Source organism: Cucumis melo, chromosome 4 (assembly GCF_025177605.1).
Source record: "Cucumis melo cultivar AY chromosome 4, USDA_Cmelo_AY_1.0, whole genome shotgun sequence".
Classification (NCBI taxonomy): domain Eukaryota; kingdom Viridiplantae; phylum Streptophyta; class Magnoliopsida; order Cucurbitales; family Cucurbitaceae; genus Cucumis; species Cucumis melo.
Genome location: NC_066860.1, coordinates 3,419,884 through 3,440,138, shown reverse-complemented (window position 1 = coordinate 3,440,138; position 20,255 = coordinate 3,419,884). Strand labels below are relative to the sequence as shown.

Below are 20,255 nucleotides of genomic sequence, written 5' to 3'. Positions count from 1 at the left end.
CCAAATTTGAATATAAAACAAAGATCCATAGACATGTAAGAAAACGTTTTAGGTAAGAAATTGTGGAGTGTAATATTGTACATACTAATTAAGCTTTGATAAGTGCAAGCAATAACAATTTGTTGTTTTGAGGGTCCCTATAATTTGGTGACATCAAACAATATCATATTTTTCTGCCATTTTTCTGATTGGCCCTCCTAAAATTATGATGTGCATAGAATTAATAGAAATAAATAAACAAATAAAGGCATTACTTGGAATTTTTGCAGCCATCAAACTAATTCTAAAAAACAAGGCCAAATGAAAGTGAGGGATTGAAAATGACAAATGGAAAGACAAAATTACTATATAGAGTTATGTCCGTAAGGTACAAGTAGTTGATTTCTCTATAGGAATGGTAAGGTATTTTGATACAACTTAGCTTCTATATCAATGTATAATTTCGTAATTACCTACCATTATTGTCATTAACCACAAAAACAATAATCACCAACTAACTACGATTATGAATTCTGGTAGTCTAACACCTTATTATTTAATATATAAAGGATTATGAAGGAAGAATGCATATATATTTATTATAAGAGTATAGACTAACTCAATCATTCCTAAACTACTCAGACTCCTATGATGGATCTCTTCTTTTTATTCACTTTTTCATAATGTCGTTTTTCGCGGCATAATTGTATTAAATTCTTTAAACCACCCACCAGGCTAGGGCGAGTTACCGATGGACGTACCAGGCTCTTGATGCTCATCTTTCCTGCAGATGCTAGCTTGGTGTGAGAGAACCATCCTCCTAAAAACACTACCATCTTTGGCTGGTTCACGAAGAGATCATCGTTGCCGTTATGTTGACACCTTCCACTTTCTATGTCATTGTATTTGTAGTTGTATCTTTCCATATCTTTCTGATCATTTTGCTTGAAGCTTTTTGATCGAGATGATATCCTGAGAAGTTAGAATCCTATAGTAAGCAGAACAGATTGGTAATTTGAAATAAGAGATCGGACGATAGCAATGTAAAAAAGGTACATCGATTAGATTGATATATCATTCAAGGAATGGATAACTTATATGAATTTCTTGTTGTGAAAAGGATTGTGACTGAATAGAGTAAGATCACAACTAAAATAGGTTAAGAATACTAATAAAGAAAAATGGAGAGAACACAATGGTTTTACGTGGCAACTCCTAAACAAATTAGGGTAAAAATTACGGGAAAAGTAGATGAATTGCATTATACAAAACACTAAAACAGAAGTTACAACCTTTCTTTCTTATAGAGGAATAACATACTTGATTTGAGATTTTTGGTGGTTTTTCTATAGAAGAAACAGTTCATTGAATGAACGAAATAAGGGGAAAACCTCAAGCACCTATAGGTGATCATTACATATATTTCGGGATGATAATATATATTTTGAGACGATTTGGCAATCATGTGTACCGGTATTTATAGCACAAAGAAACTTAGCCATCAAGCAAAACCAATGACCCGAAATTCACCTTAAAAAAGGTGGACGATCTAATAGTTACAAATTGAGAAGGTCTAATAGTCACCGATTGATCTTGGAAAAGTAGTAAGATCCAATAGCCCAAATTATCTTTCAAGAGACTTATTGAATAACAAGAAAACTTCTATAAAAATCTTATATTATTTAACATTTCTTAGTCCAATACAATCCCCAAGGTTCCTAACAGTATATTTTACCACTTTCAGGATGGACGCTTTTTTGTCGTCTCAAGTTTTTGAAATTCTTTTTAATGCCCAAAGTCCCTGGCTATTTTTGCGTCAATACAGTTTTTCCCATCAAGGACTACTATTTAAGAGGTAAGAGTCTTACCTACTGATCAGTTTTGAGGAAACTTCACGTTTCTTTGATTGCTTTCTTATAACATTGTAGCCAGTTGTGACATGCCGGACAAATTGAAGCTGAACATGTTAAAACGAGGAAATCCAGTTAACATAAGCTTAAAGTTGTGTAATTCTATACTCTTCCTTTTCATATTTCATTAACATCCTGGAAACACATTCCTGACAGTAAATAGATTCACAAATAATGCATCAAGAATCAAGTCTAAGCAACGAAAAGCAATTATTCATTTAACGAAACTTGAAAAGACAACATAAACTACTACTATACAACAAACTACATACCTGATCACCATCCTTAATGCCAAAACTTGCAATGTAGTCAGCATCATCAATTAACTTTTGACCATCATAGCATAAGCAGAAATGCCACCACACATGGAGCCTTCATGAATCAAACAAGAACAGGAAACATTTCAATTGAGAAGTACTCTTCTATGAACTTTTGTGTCAAAGTGAAAGGATATCCAGATTAAAATAACTAGTTAAGTTAAGAATAAGGTAGACAAAGTCCCAGGGAAGTTGATAATTTAGAGCAGATAAGTAGTTCTATTCTATTAAGCATGTCCTTCAAACTTTCAACATATCATCAAAATATGGTCCATAGTTGTGGCCCAGCATTGATAAATAAAGAAAATCATAATAGGATCTAAAAGCAGATAAGAGTAATCAATCTCATTCTTAAAATTAAATGGTAAAATAATTAAATGTACCAACCATGAAATCTTTCCCGGTCCATTCTGTGGCATGTGACTGAAGACCAACTCCACGGCCCCCTTCAATTCAGCTACAGTAGCCGATCTCCTAACTTGAATATCTGTGTCAAACATCTCAATTCATTGAAGTCCTCCTATATTAAAAGAGTTCGCAAACAAAGACATTCTTATTCTTCAAATTTAAGAAACCAGTTTTCTCACTTTCTGTGATCAAAATAAAACCATTTCAAAAACCGTCAATATCTCTGCCCTATATAAAACCAAACAAAACTCAAGAGCAGAAAATAATCTCCATTTCTCCAGCATCATCAAAAACTACCACAAATAATTACCCCAAATCGGATTACATTTAATCCACATTATTAAAAAAAAAAAAAAATACAGCCACAGAAACAGAAATTACCGAAACAAGAGCCGTCCAATTTAAGAACAGAGAGCATGAGAGGTTGATGAGGAAGCTGGCGATACAAAACATTCTTCCTGGAGAGACCAACAATCATCAAAGGAGATGAAAGCAAGGAGAAGGATCTACGATGCTTCTCGGCCGTCGTCGTTGACGTCGGCGGAGGAAAGTCAACAACGTCAAGTGTACAAACGCCGTCGACAGCCATGGAATGGGAATCAATTAGGGGATGAGAGGGGAGAATGGGAAAAGGGGATGAAATATATTAATATAATATGGGGGGGTTGCTTAAAATGTGAAGAAGAAAAGGGAAAAAGGGAGAGAGATGCTTAGGAAAGAAGAACACGGCATGGGGATGATGAGAGAGAGGTTGAAGGAGGAGAGACTTAGGGTTTGGCTTTTTTGAAGAAAGAGTGGCATTCGGAGCTTGTGTCGGAGGCAATTCCCGAGAACCTCATCAAATTTCTTTAGCTCTTATTTAATTTCCATTTCCATTTCCTTTCTTTTCTCTTCTTTTCTTTTCTCTTCTTTTTGGTACGGTCAGGGTGAAGATGGTTAGTTATGCGACTTCGGTTTCGTGGCGCTAACGGTTTCTCAACCGTTTTCAACTGCCTTTCCTTCTAAAACGATGTCGTTTCTTCTTGTTTTCATTTTATTCTCAATTAAATAAACTTAAATTATTTAACATTTTTTAAACAATTTTAGTTTCTAAATTGTTTTTATATTGTATTTTACAAAATTATTGACTTCATAATTAGCTTATTGATTTATTGATGTAAGATAACTCATTAATAAAATTTCACACTTACTCCTATAGTTGAGACTAAATTGTTACATAGTAAAGTTTAGGGATTAAATTGTTATAAAATCAAAGGTTTAGAGATTAAACTATTACAAATCAAAGTTTATGAATTAAAATTGATTTTTAACCAACAAATTTATAAAGAAAAAGCTATTTATATTTTATTAATTTACGAGTTCACAAGTTTTCCAATTTTGTATTATAATAACTTAAGAGTAACTCTTCCTAATAAAAAAAATTGAAACTGTTTATAAAATGTTAGCAAAAAAATTTAAATGAGCGTAGAGCAAATGATAGTAAATAAATTCAATTTTTTACTATATTTGAAAATTTTCTTTTATATATATATATATAACTAACGGTTATTTTAGTACAATAAAAGTAGAAGATTCAAAGCGTACTACTCTTTGTTGCTTATCACCTATTATATATTATTTAAGTTATGTTTGTTTTGATTACTAGTAAATCATACAAACATAATATTTTAATTGTCTATGAAAGTGAAGGCGTCTCCCTGGATCAACATCGTATATTTTAACATTCCCCATATCTATCTTACAATAATCAAGAGGAGAGTTCACTCAACGTACTATTGTTTCAAGCTAAGTATATACTTTACTTTAAAATTCTCATGAATGAGTCATAAAAAAACATAGTATTAGTAGACAGTATATTTTGCCAATATTCGATTCTTTATTTCTTGATTTTCTCTTTATTGTCGATATAGAGTACAATAATCACTCTCATTTAATTGTATTATTAATTGTTGTTTTATATCAAATACTCTTCGATATTTTAATTACATTAACTAATCAAATAGAGATTAAGCCATTTATAATGAACTGATTGCAAAACTCGAAAGTTTTGCAAGAGGGAAAAGATTAAGTTACCAAAATAATAATAATAATAATAATAATAATTATTATTATTATTAAACTATTAAATCCACTACATTTAAAGATTGTCTATATATTTCTTAAAAGAAATTGTAGTATTTTATATTTTGTAAATATAACTTAAATTGATCAATAATTAAATAAAAATCACAAAAATCTAGTTGTTAATCTAACAAAAACATAGCTAATGAATAATATAATTGTTTTATATATAATAAAAAAATTGATAAAATATTTACATTTCTGCAAAAGGATTTAATGTGATGAATTTTATTTTTAGCTGTGAACAGCCGAAATTGAGATTTTTTACGAAATATAAAGAGAAAAATAAATGAGCTATTATTTTGTAAATAATTTTAATATAATTATTATTGTTATTTTTTAAAATGCTATTTTTTTATAAAGGGTAAAAGTTTTTTTTTTCTTATTTTTGGAAGAAAAAAAAACCCTTAAAATAATAGTGGTAGCTTTAGATTTAGTTTTTTTTTTTTTAAATCTCCTAATTTCTTAAACATTTAACTAATATTTTTTCATATTTAATATATTTTTACATATATTTCCCGTTTTTAGTTGATTCATATTTTATGATAATTATTTTTCTTAACCTTTTATAAAAAAAATTCAAATCCAACAAAAAAATAGTTGAAATTGAAATCATAAAAAAAGTTTAAAATATATATTATAAATAAATTATGATCTATTTATCAATGTGAAAATAATTAAAATAGTACACTCTATTTCATATAATTTAATTTAATAATTTAACATTTGTCTGTTCAACAATGTAGTTAGTTTTTTAATTTTAAAATAAAATTTCTCAAAGATGTAGGATTAATTAGAAACAACGATCAAAACCATTTAAAGTAACTTTTCAACGAACTTTTATCATTTTCAAAATCACTCAAAAATAGTTTAAATTGTTCAATATCAATTTTATGTGAAAATTGATTTAAAAAGTATAAAATTAAACATTATACTTATTTTGAGTGACCAAAAGTTTATTTCGAAAATCACATACAACTTTGGCAAAATGATTAAATTATCCTCTAATCCAATAAACAGTAAATAAGATAGTTGCAAATATAGTAATTAGATTCAAAATAATTAAGCATATCACGACATTTTTTAAAAAATTACAAATATAATAAAATTGGTCAAAGTCCAATAGACTTTGCTATATTTGCAAATTTTTTTAAAATGTTGCTATATACTTAATTACTATTCTTAAAATTATTACCCAAATCTAAACTAAAAAATGAAAGTGACCCACATGCATACCAATCTAGAATGAAAAAAGAAAAGTAAGTTTTGTATTACATTTCCAAACATCTAAATTTAACCGTCAATAAAATGGCAACTATATTTGTGTCAACTACAGTGAATAATAATTCAAAAAGGGTTTTTAAGTAAAAATTGGAGTGAAATTTTTGAAATACGGACCTTTTGGTCCTCATTACTTACAGATGTCAATTAAGCTGAGTTCTTGTAGGCACCAATAAATATTGGTTAAACCCTAAAAGGAGGTTTGATCTTGAAGAACTGCACCAATATGGTTATGGGGGCTCAAACCGTTCATGGAATTAGATTGGTTAAACCCTAAAAAATTGTGGTTGCCATGGAAGTCAAACAAAACAAATACAAGATATTGCTGGAGCTTAAAAAGGGGAAATTGAATCGGCAGCAAAATCTTCTCACAAAAACCACCTAATCTCTTCTATTAAACTTACCATTTAGAGGATTTATTTCCCTATGAGCTTATAATAGGCATACAAACCTGAGCCAATAAAACCCAGAAGTTGCCCAATAACATTTAGCTGCAGACACAACAAATTAAAGACTTCAGAAAGAGCAAATGAGGATGGTTAGGGAATGGTTGGTTGCAATTGGATCAGATTGGATAGGAACAGGTATTTTACTCACCAGGTCAAAAGGAAGGCCGCCAAATATCATCCAACCAAGTCCAATTGTAAAAAGATCCTATATTATTACAAAGTAACAAGGTCAACGGAAATAGAAGTAGGGCATTAACGAAAGAGGAAATCTAAGTATGAACAGAATGAGAAAGAAAAATAAAAGAGAAGCTGTAGAAGTACCTTCAGATTACCACATATTGTTTGTGTCACTGCTGAATTTAGAGTGGTGTTTAGAAATATACTATAGTTCAAGAAGAAAGCCAATGTGCACGAGCAAAACATCACCACCTGACCATTAAAAAGAGTTTGCACGCACAGTTCAAGGAAAATTGGAAATTGCCTCAAACATGGTGGAATTTCACAAAGAACCCACGTAAGAAATGTAAAGATTTGAGAAGTGCGATATCGATACTATATAACATCACACACTGTCACACTTCTAAATCAATCCATCAAAATATGATTAAGAGTAAATATATTTTACTACAAAAGGTCTGTATGCATGACCAGGAGAAGCAAACTAATTTTTCTTTTCCAACAATATGTGGAGGGATGATCGAACATCAGACCCCAAATTTCATTTCATGTAAATCGAGTTGTACTCATGTTTACCCAAGCTAATTTTTTTCATTAAATAAAATTGTATGTGCGGGTATTTATAGAGCCAATAAAGATATTTGTGTACCAAACATGACTTACTAGAAATCCAGGAGAAAAAAGATGAGGAAAGCTAATAGTTGCCTCCAAGTCACCCCGTATGAATGTCCAGAATAGTAGAACTGGAGCGCATAATACTCCTACAGTGGATTCACAAAGGAAAAAAATGTCAATAGTAGGATACAGTTACCTGATTGTGTAAGCGGGGCACTGGGAAAAACCAAAAAATCTAATTTTACTAAGAATCAGTTAGCTCACCGTTGCACCACATGAGGCCAAAGCTATTAAGACCACTTGATTTTCCTAACATAGGGAATTGAATAAAAAGTATTCAGCTACACAAACAAAGATGTAAAACTCCATCCAAAAATCCTTTAACGGAGGAAAATAAAATAAAATAAGATAAATGAAGAGAGAAAAACGTGAAGAAGAAAAGAAAAGAAGTAAAACTACCAATGCGGGAAATAGTTGCAAGGTAGATTGCTGTGGTGATGTTGGACATGAAAACAATAGAATAGCCATATACGTCAAAGGACAAATCACGAGCTCCAGCAATAAATGCACCAAGAACTATCAAACCAACACTGATAAAATGCTTTAAACTTTCAGTTGAATTATGAAATCAGAACCATTTCCACCATAAAATATGTAAGTTAATGAAATAAATCAAGCAAGGGGAATAACAACTGTCCCTGGCAACAAACTCAAATGAAGAAGATAAGAGGGGAATAAGGGTTTTGACTGTGCAATTCTAGACTCCAGAAGCGTGAATCCCTTGACAAAAAGCTAACAAAGAGTGATGGAAAAGAAATTCTGATGAAATCATCTATTTCTCTGTTTCGAAAATCCAAAATTCTCAGACAAAATTAGGCCGGAGATGTTAGACAATCCTCACTAGAAGATTAACTCGTAGTACATCTATAATTTTCAAAAGAACAGCAGATCATACAAGGAGATGCACGTAGCAGCTGCAGATCTTACCTTCCAACAACTGAGTATGTATACTTTTGTCCTGCCAGAAGATATTCTACAACCATTGTGAAAACAACTGTGGTTCGCCTGAGGGTAGTGTACATGGGAACATTTACTCCACGAACAGACTCCATAGTAGCTAGCTTTCAGGAAGAAACATTGGAGTTTGTACACATTAATAATGTATGAAAGAGATAAAGCATCTACCAATTCTCATAAAATACTTCAAATTTACCATGTAAAGCAAATACGTCCCTGCAAGAGGACTGGTTTGCCTCAACGTCTTAATTGGAACCATTGAAGTAGCATTATCAGAAAAGGAATCACCCACCGTAAAAGATATGACTTTCCAGCGTCTCAATGCATATAGAAAACAACATGAACATACCATCTGCACAATAAATAAGGAAAAAATATGTCTTGGCAACAAAATAATGTCTCAACAACCAATTGTTATTGGAAAAAGCAACACGAAACATGTGACCATAACCATGCCATAATTAAGCAGCGAACATTTAAAGATCATGGCAAAGAAACGATATCAATCAGTACAAAATATCGCAACTGGATAAAAAGGACAACAATAAGGAATAATAGCACAAAATGGAGCAGTTTCACTATCCTTGACACCTAATATATTCTATACAAGAAGAAGAAAAACATATACCAGTCCAACACTACATTCTATGGACAATGCTCTCCACTGAAAATGCCCAGAACTATAAGATAAAGACAATTGTGTATACCATTCTCTCCAAAACAACAACGATTTTCCAAATCCAAGTATTTCACTAACAAGAGTTGATCGAACTTGACATTTACCTGAACAAGTGTAACAACGTTTGCACTTGGAAAATTATAAGAAGATAGCGCTGCTTTGTTGAACAAAACCAACAGCACTGCATAAATGATAAGAAAACTCTAGTAAGACAAAAGTGAACAATAAGCAACATCATAAAGTTGGCTTCCAATCACCAATCAACCATACTACTTGACACCATCAACTGTACAAAAAGCCGAAGAGAAAAACTAATTCATTCTTCAATACTAATTCTTCAGTGGATCATAATCAGTAACAAAACTATACATCAAGCAACTCAAAACAGAGGATATCACTAAAGTAGAATCAATTACTCAACACTAACACAAATCACGCCAAATTCTTCAAAAACAGCAACAAAAGTAGAAAAACATCCTCATCGGAAAACTTAATTCTCAAAAAATAATATGCGAATAAAAAGCAAACACTGTGGAGATAGATCTGAACAGCAATTGGAAAGCCACACGTACCGAACACCGGATTCATATACGATTACACATACCTGCACAAGCCATGTAAGAGAGAGCAGCATAGGCTCCTCGTTTGGTCATGGAGGATCCTCTAAAGAGCTTCTCATCGCCTCTGATCAATCGGTCTTTGTCTTCAGTGCCGTGAGGAGGATCCGACACCGGCAGCATCAAATTCTTCTCGGAATTCGACGGCTTCAGTGACATCTTTGACCTTGCCTTGGCTGTGAAGAGTAGAAATGGATTAGGAATTGGGATTTGGGAGAAGAACAGGGCGATGTGGAGCGCGAAAACCGTTTGGGAGACGCCAGGTCAAGGGAGGCCAATGGAAAAACAGAAAGAACCGATTCTCGAATCGGTGAGTTGGCAAACGCGGTTGTTGAGTTGACTCGCTCGCTCCCTTTCAATTTTCTCCGTTGTAGTTTTGGTTTGGTATTTGAAATCGGAATCTCTCATCCTCTCTTGAAATGATTCCCGTTGGCAAATTAAATATTTATTACATACAAAATTAAAATTTTAGAAAATTTAATTTAATTTAATTTTATTTTATTAATAATTATTGCGTCGAATTAAATTTAAACTTTCATAAGAATATTGTTTTTTTTAGGTTTAAATTATGTTTTAATCCCTGTATTTTTAAAAATAGTTTACTTTGGTCTATATCGTTAAGATTTCATTAACGGTTTAATAGAATGATGATGTATCTTCTATATTTGGATGATTATGTATTAGATTCATCATATTAATTAAATTGATTCATTATGAGAATATTTATATGCAATTAGGTAGAGTTTATTTTAATGGGTTGTTCTTATTTTATTTTTTTAGTTTATTTTACCTTGTCACGACACCAGTTTTATTTTATTTTAGTTCTTAGATAATTATCATTTTTCTAACTACAATTATGTTCCATTGGAGGAAACATAGCCATTGGTTACATTAAATTACTCGTCTCTAACCTTCTCTACTCATATCTTTCTCTAATAGTACTCATCTCCCAATTGTTTGTTTCTTGTCGTTTTTTTTTTTTTTTTTTTGCCATTCTTTTACCATGACCTCAATAAATTACCTTTAAAGAAAAAAAAAAAGAAAAAAAAAAAAGAAATTGACAATCTCATATAGTTTTTGTTGCTATGGCTTTGAAAGTTGAAACATTCGTGTGATTTTTCGTTTTGGTCTCTTCCTCTTCACTACCAACTAACATTTCTCATTGAAGAAAAATAAAAAGATAAATAATAGGTGGTGCACAAGAAAGTAACTACTGAATTTGAAAATGGTAATACTTAAGTACGTCCCAATATGCATCTATTTTTGTGTATTCCTCCTAACTACTCACGTCAAAAGAACATTAAAATATCATAAGGAGAAAGAATAAATAAATAAATTATGTCACATAACAAGTTATGATTAGATAAGTTAGTGGAATGCACAAAGATAAGTGTTGTCTAGAATGCACCGAAAAATACGTACAATGTAGTTTTTTTACAGAAAGTCTGACTTTTATTTTTACTTTGTTGTGACGATTACAAAAATAACTCTAACTAAGATTATGTTATTTTTTTCTAACTAGTTCCCCCAATCATTGTTAAAAAAGGGAGATTTGAAATTAAGCTTACTTTTGAACAAATGTAAATACTATTAATGATAATTTTACCATATACTATTAATGTTATATATATAGCCACAAATCACTAATAAATACATTTACTTTTAGTTATTCTTCTAAATTACAAATTGTATCCATTTTTTATATACATCTGTTACTTTTTTTTTTCTTTTCTCAATGTGCTTTTTAAATATCTACACCGTTGGTCCCTAACTTGAAAAAAAAAAAAAAAAAAAGACAACTATTTAACGTAAAACAATTAACTACACTGTAATGACTTCCTATAATTTATTTGAGAGTTCAAGGAGCACGATTGTGATAACAAAAATGGGGTCCTATCTTCCCTACGTTTGCGTTTCAAACATGTCCTCAAAAACTCTATAAGACATTTCACATCATCATAGACAAATACAAAACTATTACTTCATGCAAACGTATGCAATCCCAAGGGGCATTTGAGGGTCAATTTGGGTAAAGAGATTTACATGAACATGAATGTTTCTCTTTTCCTACCATTTTGTTTATATGCCCTTCCCCCCCTCCATTTATTTATTTATTTGTGGGTCCTTTGTGCAAACATCTTGTTTCTTCTCAAAATTTTAAACACTCACATCATTATGTTTTGAAACATTGAGATTTAAAAAATATAAAATGTATTTTTAATTGAGGTCTCTTAATTTTTGAAATATTGAACTATAAAATTTGTTATATTTTAGTTTTTAAACTTTTAAATCATCTATTTAAGTCGTCTTTAAACTATGAATATGATCATTTTGGTCCTTAATTACATTTATTTATTTTATTTTGTTGTGAGTATATGTATTAGCATATTCATTCAAGTAATATATATGTAGAAAGGATAACATATAATGATTATTATTTTTAAGAGTTAAGGAGTTGAATAGGCACTTTGAGAATTAATACCAACAAAAAACATACAAAAGATTGTTCATAATCCAAACACTCAAATTAAGTCATAGTAGTTATATAAAAGAAAGACACAAATTAAGTTTGAACTGGATCAGTATGTAATAAAATTACAGACATTTTATCTTGTTTGGATGAGTTCAAGGTATGTTAGTTCATATATATATATATATACATATATATTCGACGTGATTTGATTTAATATTAATTATAGGTATTGATGGTGAATTATTTTCAGCCGTTTAAGAAATTTGAATATATTTTTAGTTGATTTTGATTTTGTATATATACATTGCTCAATTAAAAGCGATGAAATCATTGTGAATCAATTTTGGTGGTAAGAGAGATCGTCCAAGCGGATCTGACCTAATCAAATATCACCGAGAGGAGAAAGGCAAACCAAAAATGATTCGATTGTAAAAGATAAAGGAAAAGAATTTGATGTTCATGTGATCTCTTCAGAATATTTTGATGAAAATTCTGATTACATTTTACATAATATTCGTTTTCTTTTAAGGCTTTCAAAAATGTGTAAGAAAATCAATGGCGGATTGGATCGAGCTGTACAATATGCTTCCCCTGCAAATGCCAGCTTTTCATGTCAGTTACATCTCTTTTGGGGTCTACAAGGCTTCATCCATGCAGGCTTAGACATTGACACGACCAATTCAATCGATTTCGTCCCTCCAATGGCCGCTCGCTGCCGAGAACATCAGTTTAATTGCCCTAATTTTTGATGTCACGTGGACTTCAATTGAACTTGCCCGCTCGGTTCTAGACAATTTCTTGCCCTGATGGCCTACGCTTTTCGCTTGGATCCAGCTGCAAGGTAAAGAACTCTGAACATATACCAAACGTATGCATGGTGTTTGTTAAATTGTCTAAGACAAATCTTTTCCTTCCCCTTTTTTTTGTTCTCTCTTTCTTCTATTATATGTACTAGTATACTCCGACAAAGGGAATCGTTTCTATTTTATTTGGGCAAGACAGAAAGGAACTCAAGTACGAAAATTATTGAGGTGGAAAGAACTGATGAAGGGAATGTTTTAGTACCCCCTATTATCATGGAACTTTGAATTATCAGAATTCATGTATCATGATTCATTTTGACAACAATTAGCCGACAATTTGGACTTGTTTAACGTTTAATTGCGACAGGGAGCTTATGTGTTAACCCAAAATCCACTTAAGAAAATGACCCATATTCAGAAATGGAAGGTTTTAGATATTTAACTTTTGGGATTGATTAGTTTTTTTAATGTAAATCTGCTCTTAGTCGTTCCTTTCATGATCTGATTTCAAAAGTTGATGATAGCTTAAGCATATCACGCGTACCGTGATGAGATTACTTTGGGAACTATTTAATTGCTCTCTTCTGTCGATGGAATATCTGTCAATATATCAAAATCATAGTACATAAGATGCTGTATTACCCTAATTAATGTTTATTTTATTTGAAATTTAATGGTGTTTTGAAGTGTTAAGCATTGGGAATTAACGATCAAGGACTTTGCTGAATCAAGTTAGGTGCTTGGCCTACTTAATTTATGATATGTTTCTACAGAAATGACTACATGACCAAACTTGTATTCATTTAGTAGTATTTTTCTGTGAACGTGTCCATATCACTGCCCTTCTTTCAGCAGACCCAACTTCCATTGTTGTCTCTCTCTCTCTCTCCTTACCCAGTTGTCTTCTCCTTCACTCTCTTATCCACACTGATACACGTATAAATAGTCCAAAGTTGCTAACAAAACTACCCATTCTTCGATCCACTGCTAGTGCTTGCCAACATCATCTCATTGCTTTGAATTATTTGAAAACAGGAAAGATTCTAATGGAGCTTCAACTTGAGCTAGAGCTTTCTGTTCCAGATTCCACCAGAGGATTCGACCTGAACAGGAATGCTTGTGATGGAAAAGATGTGTTTGGTTCAGATCCGAGGACCTGTCTGTGTGCCGAAAGCACGAGCCATGGTAAACGCTACAAGCGTGGCTTTGAAGATGCTTTCTTTAAGACTAAAGGCTCGTTTAAAGAGATGTCTTTGCTGCTGTGGAATGGTCACCCAAACAAGGAAGATGATGACAGGAAGGACACCAACGAGAGAAGCTCTTGTACCACCATACACATGTGAGTTCAATTCAGACAACCGATTTTTTTTCCTTTTTACTTTCTTAAAATATTATTTAGCAGGGAACCAATTTAACCCAGCTTAGTAGATAAAGTAGCCAATTATTATCCTTAATATCGGTTTGATAATCATCCCAAAGTTGTTGAACTCGAAAAAAGTATTTTTATGTAGAAAGGGACTTTGAACATCTACTCATGAGGGTAGACGCTAGTATCTAACTACTTTAGTTATGTTCAAATAGGCCTTTACATAATTGATGTACTTCAAACAAGGAAACATATTTAAAGGGAAAAAATCATGCTTTAAACAAACCTGTTTAAAGGAAAATTTCATGCTTCAAATAAAATACAAACCAACTCCTTTTTTAAATATGTATAATATGTCTGTTTTTATTTTCAATTATGGGCCTGACTTTCATTTTCAAACTCAGAATATAGTACAGACAACTCTAAAGCTATGATGCATTTTGTTCGATCACCAAGCATCTGGCCTGATGATTTGTTTCCAAATTTCATAACAGTAATGCTGTAGAGGAGAACAAAGCTGTGGGGTGGCCACCCATTGCATCATGGAGGAAAAGGCACCTTCATGGGCTGCAACAGATCGGCCCAGGTTCTGATAATTATTGGATGGAAGAGGATGAAGATGATGGAATTGTTTCTAACCCAAAATATGTGAAGGTGAAGATGGAGGGGGTACCGATAGCAAGGAAGATTGATGTGGGGATGTATAACTCATATCAGACGCTGAAAACTGCCTTAATCGACATGTTTTCCGATTCTTGCTGTGAGTGAACAGTACTTCATTACCTCTTTATATTTTCTTCAAACTTAATCTCATAACGCACAGTTCTTGTTTTTGGTTTTCTGTTTTTGAAATTGAACCCTTCTCTAATCTACTATTAAAATTGTTTGTGTTCACGATATCTTAGCCAAATTTTAGTTTTTGGGTACTCTTGTTTTTGCTTTTAAGTTTGACTAAGAAATCAAAAATGTTTCTTGCGAGATATAGATTAAAATAGAAAATCAAAATTGTGAAGCAAAACAAGGGTGAAAAAAGGAAAGTGAGCCATAATTATCTCATTTTTTTATCATCTTGAGCATAACTTAATTGGTTTAGCCTTTATGCAAATATCCTTAACCAAGAGGTTAGATGTTTAAAACTTCCAACCCCACATGTTTTGGAACTCAAAATTATCTTGTTTTTGATATTAAGTAGTAATTAAATTAGAAACTTGATTCTACGATGAGTTTAGCTCAACAATAATTGGGCATGGTTAAATTCCTTAGAGATTAGAGGTTTAATCTCCTATTCCCACACGACATAGTTAGTTTTAGTTGCACTAAAATAATTAATAATTAAATTTGAAACTCAGACGTTTTCTTATGAACAGATCAAAAGTGTGGGAATAGTAATGCCAGCTTAACTCTCACCTATCAGGACAAAGAAGGAGATTGGTTGCTTGCAGGAGATATTCCATGGCAGTAAGCACTGTTTCTTTCTTTCATTTTTTTTTCTCTCTCTCTCTCTTGTTAAAAGTATTGGCAATAGTACAAATCTGATCTGCAAAGTTCAAAGTTCATGATTTTTACAAAGATTCTCTTCTTTTCCCACTGTCTCTCTCTAGTCTCTATAGCCATGATTAGAACTTAGAAGTAAATATCATGAACTTTTATTCTATGAAATGATGATTGGATTCTGAATTACAAGAAATAATGTTCCACAGGATTTTTGTAGAGTCAGTACAATGCATGAAGATAATAAGAAGACAACCATCAAACTAATGGAAGAAATCTTTATGATTTTCTGAGTTAAGGAGCTATTATTATATATGATATCCCAACAAAGAGAGGGGTGAGTGAGTTACTTTAGTTAAGTTTACTTAGCATGTTTGTTATAAGAGTGATGGAATGAGTTTCAAATTTTATTATTATGTTTGTATAATTTAATAATATTTTGAGATCCCTCTGCCTAAACAAATATATCAAATGGATGGTTTTGGATGTCACTTCGAGTCATTTGAATGTCCAATTTTAATGAGTAACATTATACCATTATCCCTTTATTATTTGGAAACAAACTCCTTGTGACAAATGGAAAATTTGAAACTAGGATCTATTTGTTAACCTCACGTTTTTTAATCGAATAATTGTTGATATTGCTCTTTAATCAAAGTATCATATTATATTGAGAATACAAAGTTAAATAACATAGAAGATACTTAATGGATCTACGAGTTCTCAAAATATTTAATAGGTTTTTGAACTTTTGTATGAGAGTTAGTAGAGAACACAAGTTATATAAGGTCAAATCGGCTTGGATCAACTGCATTGGCCTGATTTTCTAAGGAGAGGAACCAGCTCTTGTGATGGGAGGAAGGGGATGGTGAAAAGATTTGGATCTTTTTTTTTAAAAAAAAAGGGTTATGGGCCATTAATGAGCTTTTCATGTCGGTCTACTTTTGAAACCCCTTTTGGATCTGATCGATCAGCACTTGTTCGGTCTAGTATCAATGCTTAACTATGATATCGTTGTCTTTTAAAATTTTTTGTCAAGATTTTTTTAGTTGGAAAACCTAAATTTATATTTTAGATAGATGGAATAGGCACTAGTAGTACTACAAACAACGTCGCACAAGATTTGACAAAATTATATTATTATAAAATAAATTTTATGTTAAAATGTAACGTAGGTTCAACCAATAAAATTTTAACTTTTCAATCTTATTTCAATTAACTCCATAAAATGAAAAGAAAAAAAAAGACCACTTGCCGAAAGTAAGTTGAAGTTTTTGACTCAAACACTCCTCTTTGATGGACCCAATGAGTTGGGGGTGTGATCATGATCCGAGTTCACCTATAAACTTCGTCAAATATCGATCATGTTTAAAATCATTCATAACTATTTGTTTCGTGTTTTTTTTTTTCTTTCTTTTTTAGAAATGTTTATTCATCAATGGCTGTCAATTAGTAGACTTTGGTGGGTATTATTAGAGGTTATTAGCTGAATATTTGTTGTAGAGGTGTATGGCTGAAATTTGCATGTGGCTTCATAGTTCATAGCTATGCATCTATTTGCTTCTGATAAAATATTACAACTAAAACTTGGAATTTTATCCAATGTTAGAATTTATTTATGAGATATGAAGTCTTATCAAATTATATATATTTGATCTTATAAATTAAAAAATTCTCTTGTACGAAATGAACGTTCTAAATTTTGAATTGTTTCGTTAAGAATTTTAGTTTTAATTTTGGACCAATTTAACATTTTTGCCATGATTTTAAATACCTTTTTAAAATCACTTAATTTTGTTTACTTATTATCATCAATTTTTAAATTTTGTCTTTCTTCTTTTTTGTTATTTATTAATTTCAATTGATATTATTTAATGTTTACTTTGTTTGAGAAGATTTCGCCTATTTGTTTTATATTCCTAATTGAAAATCAATTTAAATGATCATTTCCGTTGATATATATATATATATATATATATATATCGAATATAAATTATATATTTAAAATGTAAATATACACATTGTTTGATATATCACAATATAATGTACAAATTATTTTGGCGATACACTTTATCAAATATACGTCGGTTTATTTCTAGAAAATTCAAATATATATCGAATATATAGTGTTGTATATACATTAAATAATATACTTATTTTCTCATTCAAAACTTCTTTGTGATTCTTTGTTTAATTTATGATGGAATTTTTTTTTGGAAGTTTTCGAAAAACTTATTCGTGTAGGTGTTAGATGGAAGTTTTGGTAGGTTAATAACAATGAATAACTTTCCTTGCATACGTATTTTTGTACTATTAGTATATGTATTTCAGAAAAATGAGTTATTAAGAGGGCTAAAAGGTTTAATTGGACCATACATTACTCATTAAGATATTTAACTAAAGAGTTAAAAAAAAATTAAATAATTTACAACGGAAGAAACACGTATATCAAAAAATATATAATATATAAAGTGTATAACCATCTTGGGGTAGATTACATGGATGAAGTGACACACGATATTTTAACTGTTCAATGGACATCTATTTAATAATATTGATAATATGTTAGTGTTTTTACTAATCAAAATATATAATATTTTAATTAATGATGTGGACAAGAATGAAGGGGCAACTTTACGACATTGAGAATATCAGTCTTATCCTAATTTGATAATAAAGTGTTGAAAAACCGATCGAATTAATATAAATATTTGTTGAAAGGTTTAATTTTTTTATTTTTTATTTATTTTGGAGAAAAAGGTGTAAGTTAATATAATTGGTATTGACATTTGGCATTGTGTTGAGAGGTGAAATGGGAGGTTAGACTTCAATTCAATCACGGATTAATTACTCTAATCTAATCATTTTTTTTAGTACAATAACTATTAGGGTTAGAGGATTCAAACATCTCATTTTAAGGATAAAAGATCGTGTTAATTATTACTAAGCTAAACTCACCTTGACAACTAGTTACTTTGATTAATCATAACTTGTGTATGATAAGTAGATACACGGGTTGAGTTTAGTGTATTTTTTTGGAAAAATATGAAGTTGACTACTTGAATAGGATCTCCAACTCTTAAAATTTGAGTTTATTTGGATTAAATTGTCTATTTTTTTCTTCTAAACCCTTGTCGAGGAATACGAGTGTGTGTGATTCAAGTTGAGTTGGGTCAACTTGATTTTTTTTTTTTAAATGTAACTTGATGCCCAACCCAACCCTTATAGTTTGTATTGGATGTCTAAGTTGTTCGGGTTATTTGAACACACCTAATGACAAAAAAAAAAAAAAAAAAACCTATCGTTAATTATCTTCGAAAAAACCGATAAACTCTATGTTATTGTCTCTATAAATACATTATCAAATATCGTAATTTTACGAGGTATGTACTCTTAAACTTGAAGTAGAATTTGGACTTTGATTTCTTCCTCGTTCTACAGTCATTTGAGTTTGGAGCAGATTTATTTTTAAAAGAAAGTAACATTTTCTTATGGGGAAGAAACATGTCACACTAGGAATTCTATCCAACAAATGTGTTATAAATTGTTGTCAATATCCTCTTTTTTATATGTTGTCCTACAAAATTGTCCTTTGTCCCCTAAAAGTTACAAATTGGAATTTAAACTCACATGCCACTGTTTTTATCTTCTTGTGATTTTGTGAACTAATCTTTTGCATAAGGTTATTCAGCCCTATGCTTTTGTTAAGAGAAACCAAGTGAGATTAGTCATCTTTTTAGCTTTATTTTTTGTAGCTTAAAAGAGGAAGCTTGGTAGAAATAGAGTGAGAATAAATACTCGTCTCATTTTGTTTTGAATCATCTTCTTCCAGAGTTGATTGAATAAACGCGCTTACAAGTCTTGAAAAGTGAACGTAAGTAAATGTGCTGAACCAGTGTAATCCACACTTGAATATTCTTCTCATCTCTCTTCATTCTTCATTACTAATTTGAGAGATCTTCTCTTAAAGAACGAGATGAATTTTGTCTCTAAACTTTTAAAATATAAACATTTTTAGCTGTCGAGCTTTTAAAAAAATAAGTTGAAAAAATCCATGCAATCTCAATTAACTTTTTGTCTATAATTTTAAATTGAAAATAGATTTAAAAAAATAAACTCAATCACGATCGTAGGTAATTTAAAAAATATCATTTTAAAAACTGTATTATGACCTAAACGATCGTATATCATTCATTTAGACTATAGTACACAATCGTTTAGAAGAAGCATGCGTGTGGTCGATTAATCGAGTGTTAACTATGACATTTTTTGTATTTTCTATCGTGGACCTATGAAATTTTTCCGTTTTTGAAATTGTTGAGTGTAAATATCTTTTTCGGTTTGTTTATATATTTATCTATTGAGAGTAAAAATGATATTTTAAGTTTTGAAGGAACAAAATTGTGGTTTGAGGAGAAATGGGGAGGAAAAGGAGAAAGAGGCAGTGAAAAAAAAGTGACGGAGTTGACCAACAAACTAACACCGCCGGACGGTGAATAAATATATAATTGAAAGAAAAAAAGGAATTAACGCCGTAAACCGCACGCGTCGA

At 31.0% G+C, this 20,255-nt stretch overlaps 3 protein-coding genes across 4 annotated transcripts; 1 reads left to right on the top strand and 2 right to left on the bottom strand.

Moving 5' to 3' along the window:
• Positions 1 to 321: 321 nt before the first annotated feature.
• LOC103503833 (uncharacterized) lies at positions 322 to 3,735 on the bottom strand. The gene is made up of 5 exons (XM_008468198.3): positions 2,996 to 3,735; positions 2,594 to 2,693; positions 2,162 to 2,261; positions 1,848 to 1,936; positions 322 to 951 (listed from the first exon to the last, which is right to left on the bottom strand). Exons 1-5 carry the CDS (start codon positions 3,201 to 3,203, stop codon positions 618 to 620), a joined length of 831 nt encoding a protein of 276 aa, XP_008466420.1. The 5' UTR covers positions 3,204 to 3,735; the 3' UTR covers positions 322 to 617.
• Positions 3,736 to 5,981: 2,246 nt separating this feature from the next.
• Positions 5,982 to 9,986, bottom strand: LOC103503832 (UDP-N-acetylglucosamine transporter UGNT1). Its single transcript, XM_008468197.2, has 10 exons — positions 9,558 to 9,986; positions 9,058 to 9,134; positions 8,471 to 8,626; positions 8,245 to 8,378; positions 7,717 to 7,847; positions 7,522 to 7,566; positions 7,306 to 7,403; positions 6,787 to 6,894; positions 6,614 to 6,670; positions 5,982 to 6,507 (listed from the first exon to the last, which is right to left on the bottom strand). The coding sequence occupies exons 1-10, from the start codon at positions 9,727 to 9,729 to the stop codon at positions 6,433 to 6,435; spliced, it is 1,053 nt and encodes a 350-aa protein (XP_008466419.1). The 5' UTR covers positions 9,730 to 9,986; the 3' UTR covers positions 5,982 to 6,432.
• Positions 9,987 to 12,046: 2,060 nt separating this feature from the next.
• Positions 12,047 to 16,249, top strand: LOC103503831 (auxin-responsive protein IAA28). Of its 2 annotated transcripts, XM_051083667.1 has the most exons (6): positions 12,047 to 12,200; positions 12,573 to 12,884; positions 13,882 to 14,185; positions 14,707 to 14,972; positions 15,580 to 15,670; positions 15,913 to 16,249. In XM_051083667.1, exons 3-6 carry the CDS (start codon positions 13,893 to 13,895, stop codon positions 15,968 to 15,970), a joined length of 708 nt encoding a protein of 235 aa, XP_050939624.1. In that variant the 5' UTR covers positions 12,047 to 12,200; positions 12,573 to 12,884; positions 13,882 to 13,892; the 3' UTR covers positions 15,971 to 16,249. The 2 variants fall into 2 exon arrangements, with proteins under 2 accessions (XP_050939624.1, XP_008466418.2); XM_008468196.3 differs by lacking the exon at positions 12,047 to 12,200 and having other exon boundaries at positions 12,260 to 12,884.
• Positions 16,250 to 20,255: the final 4,006 nt, after the last annotated feature.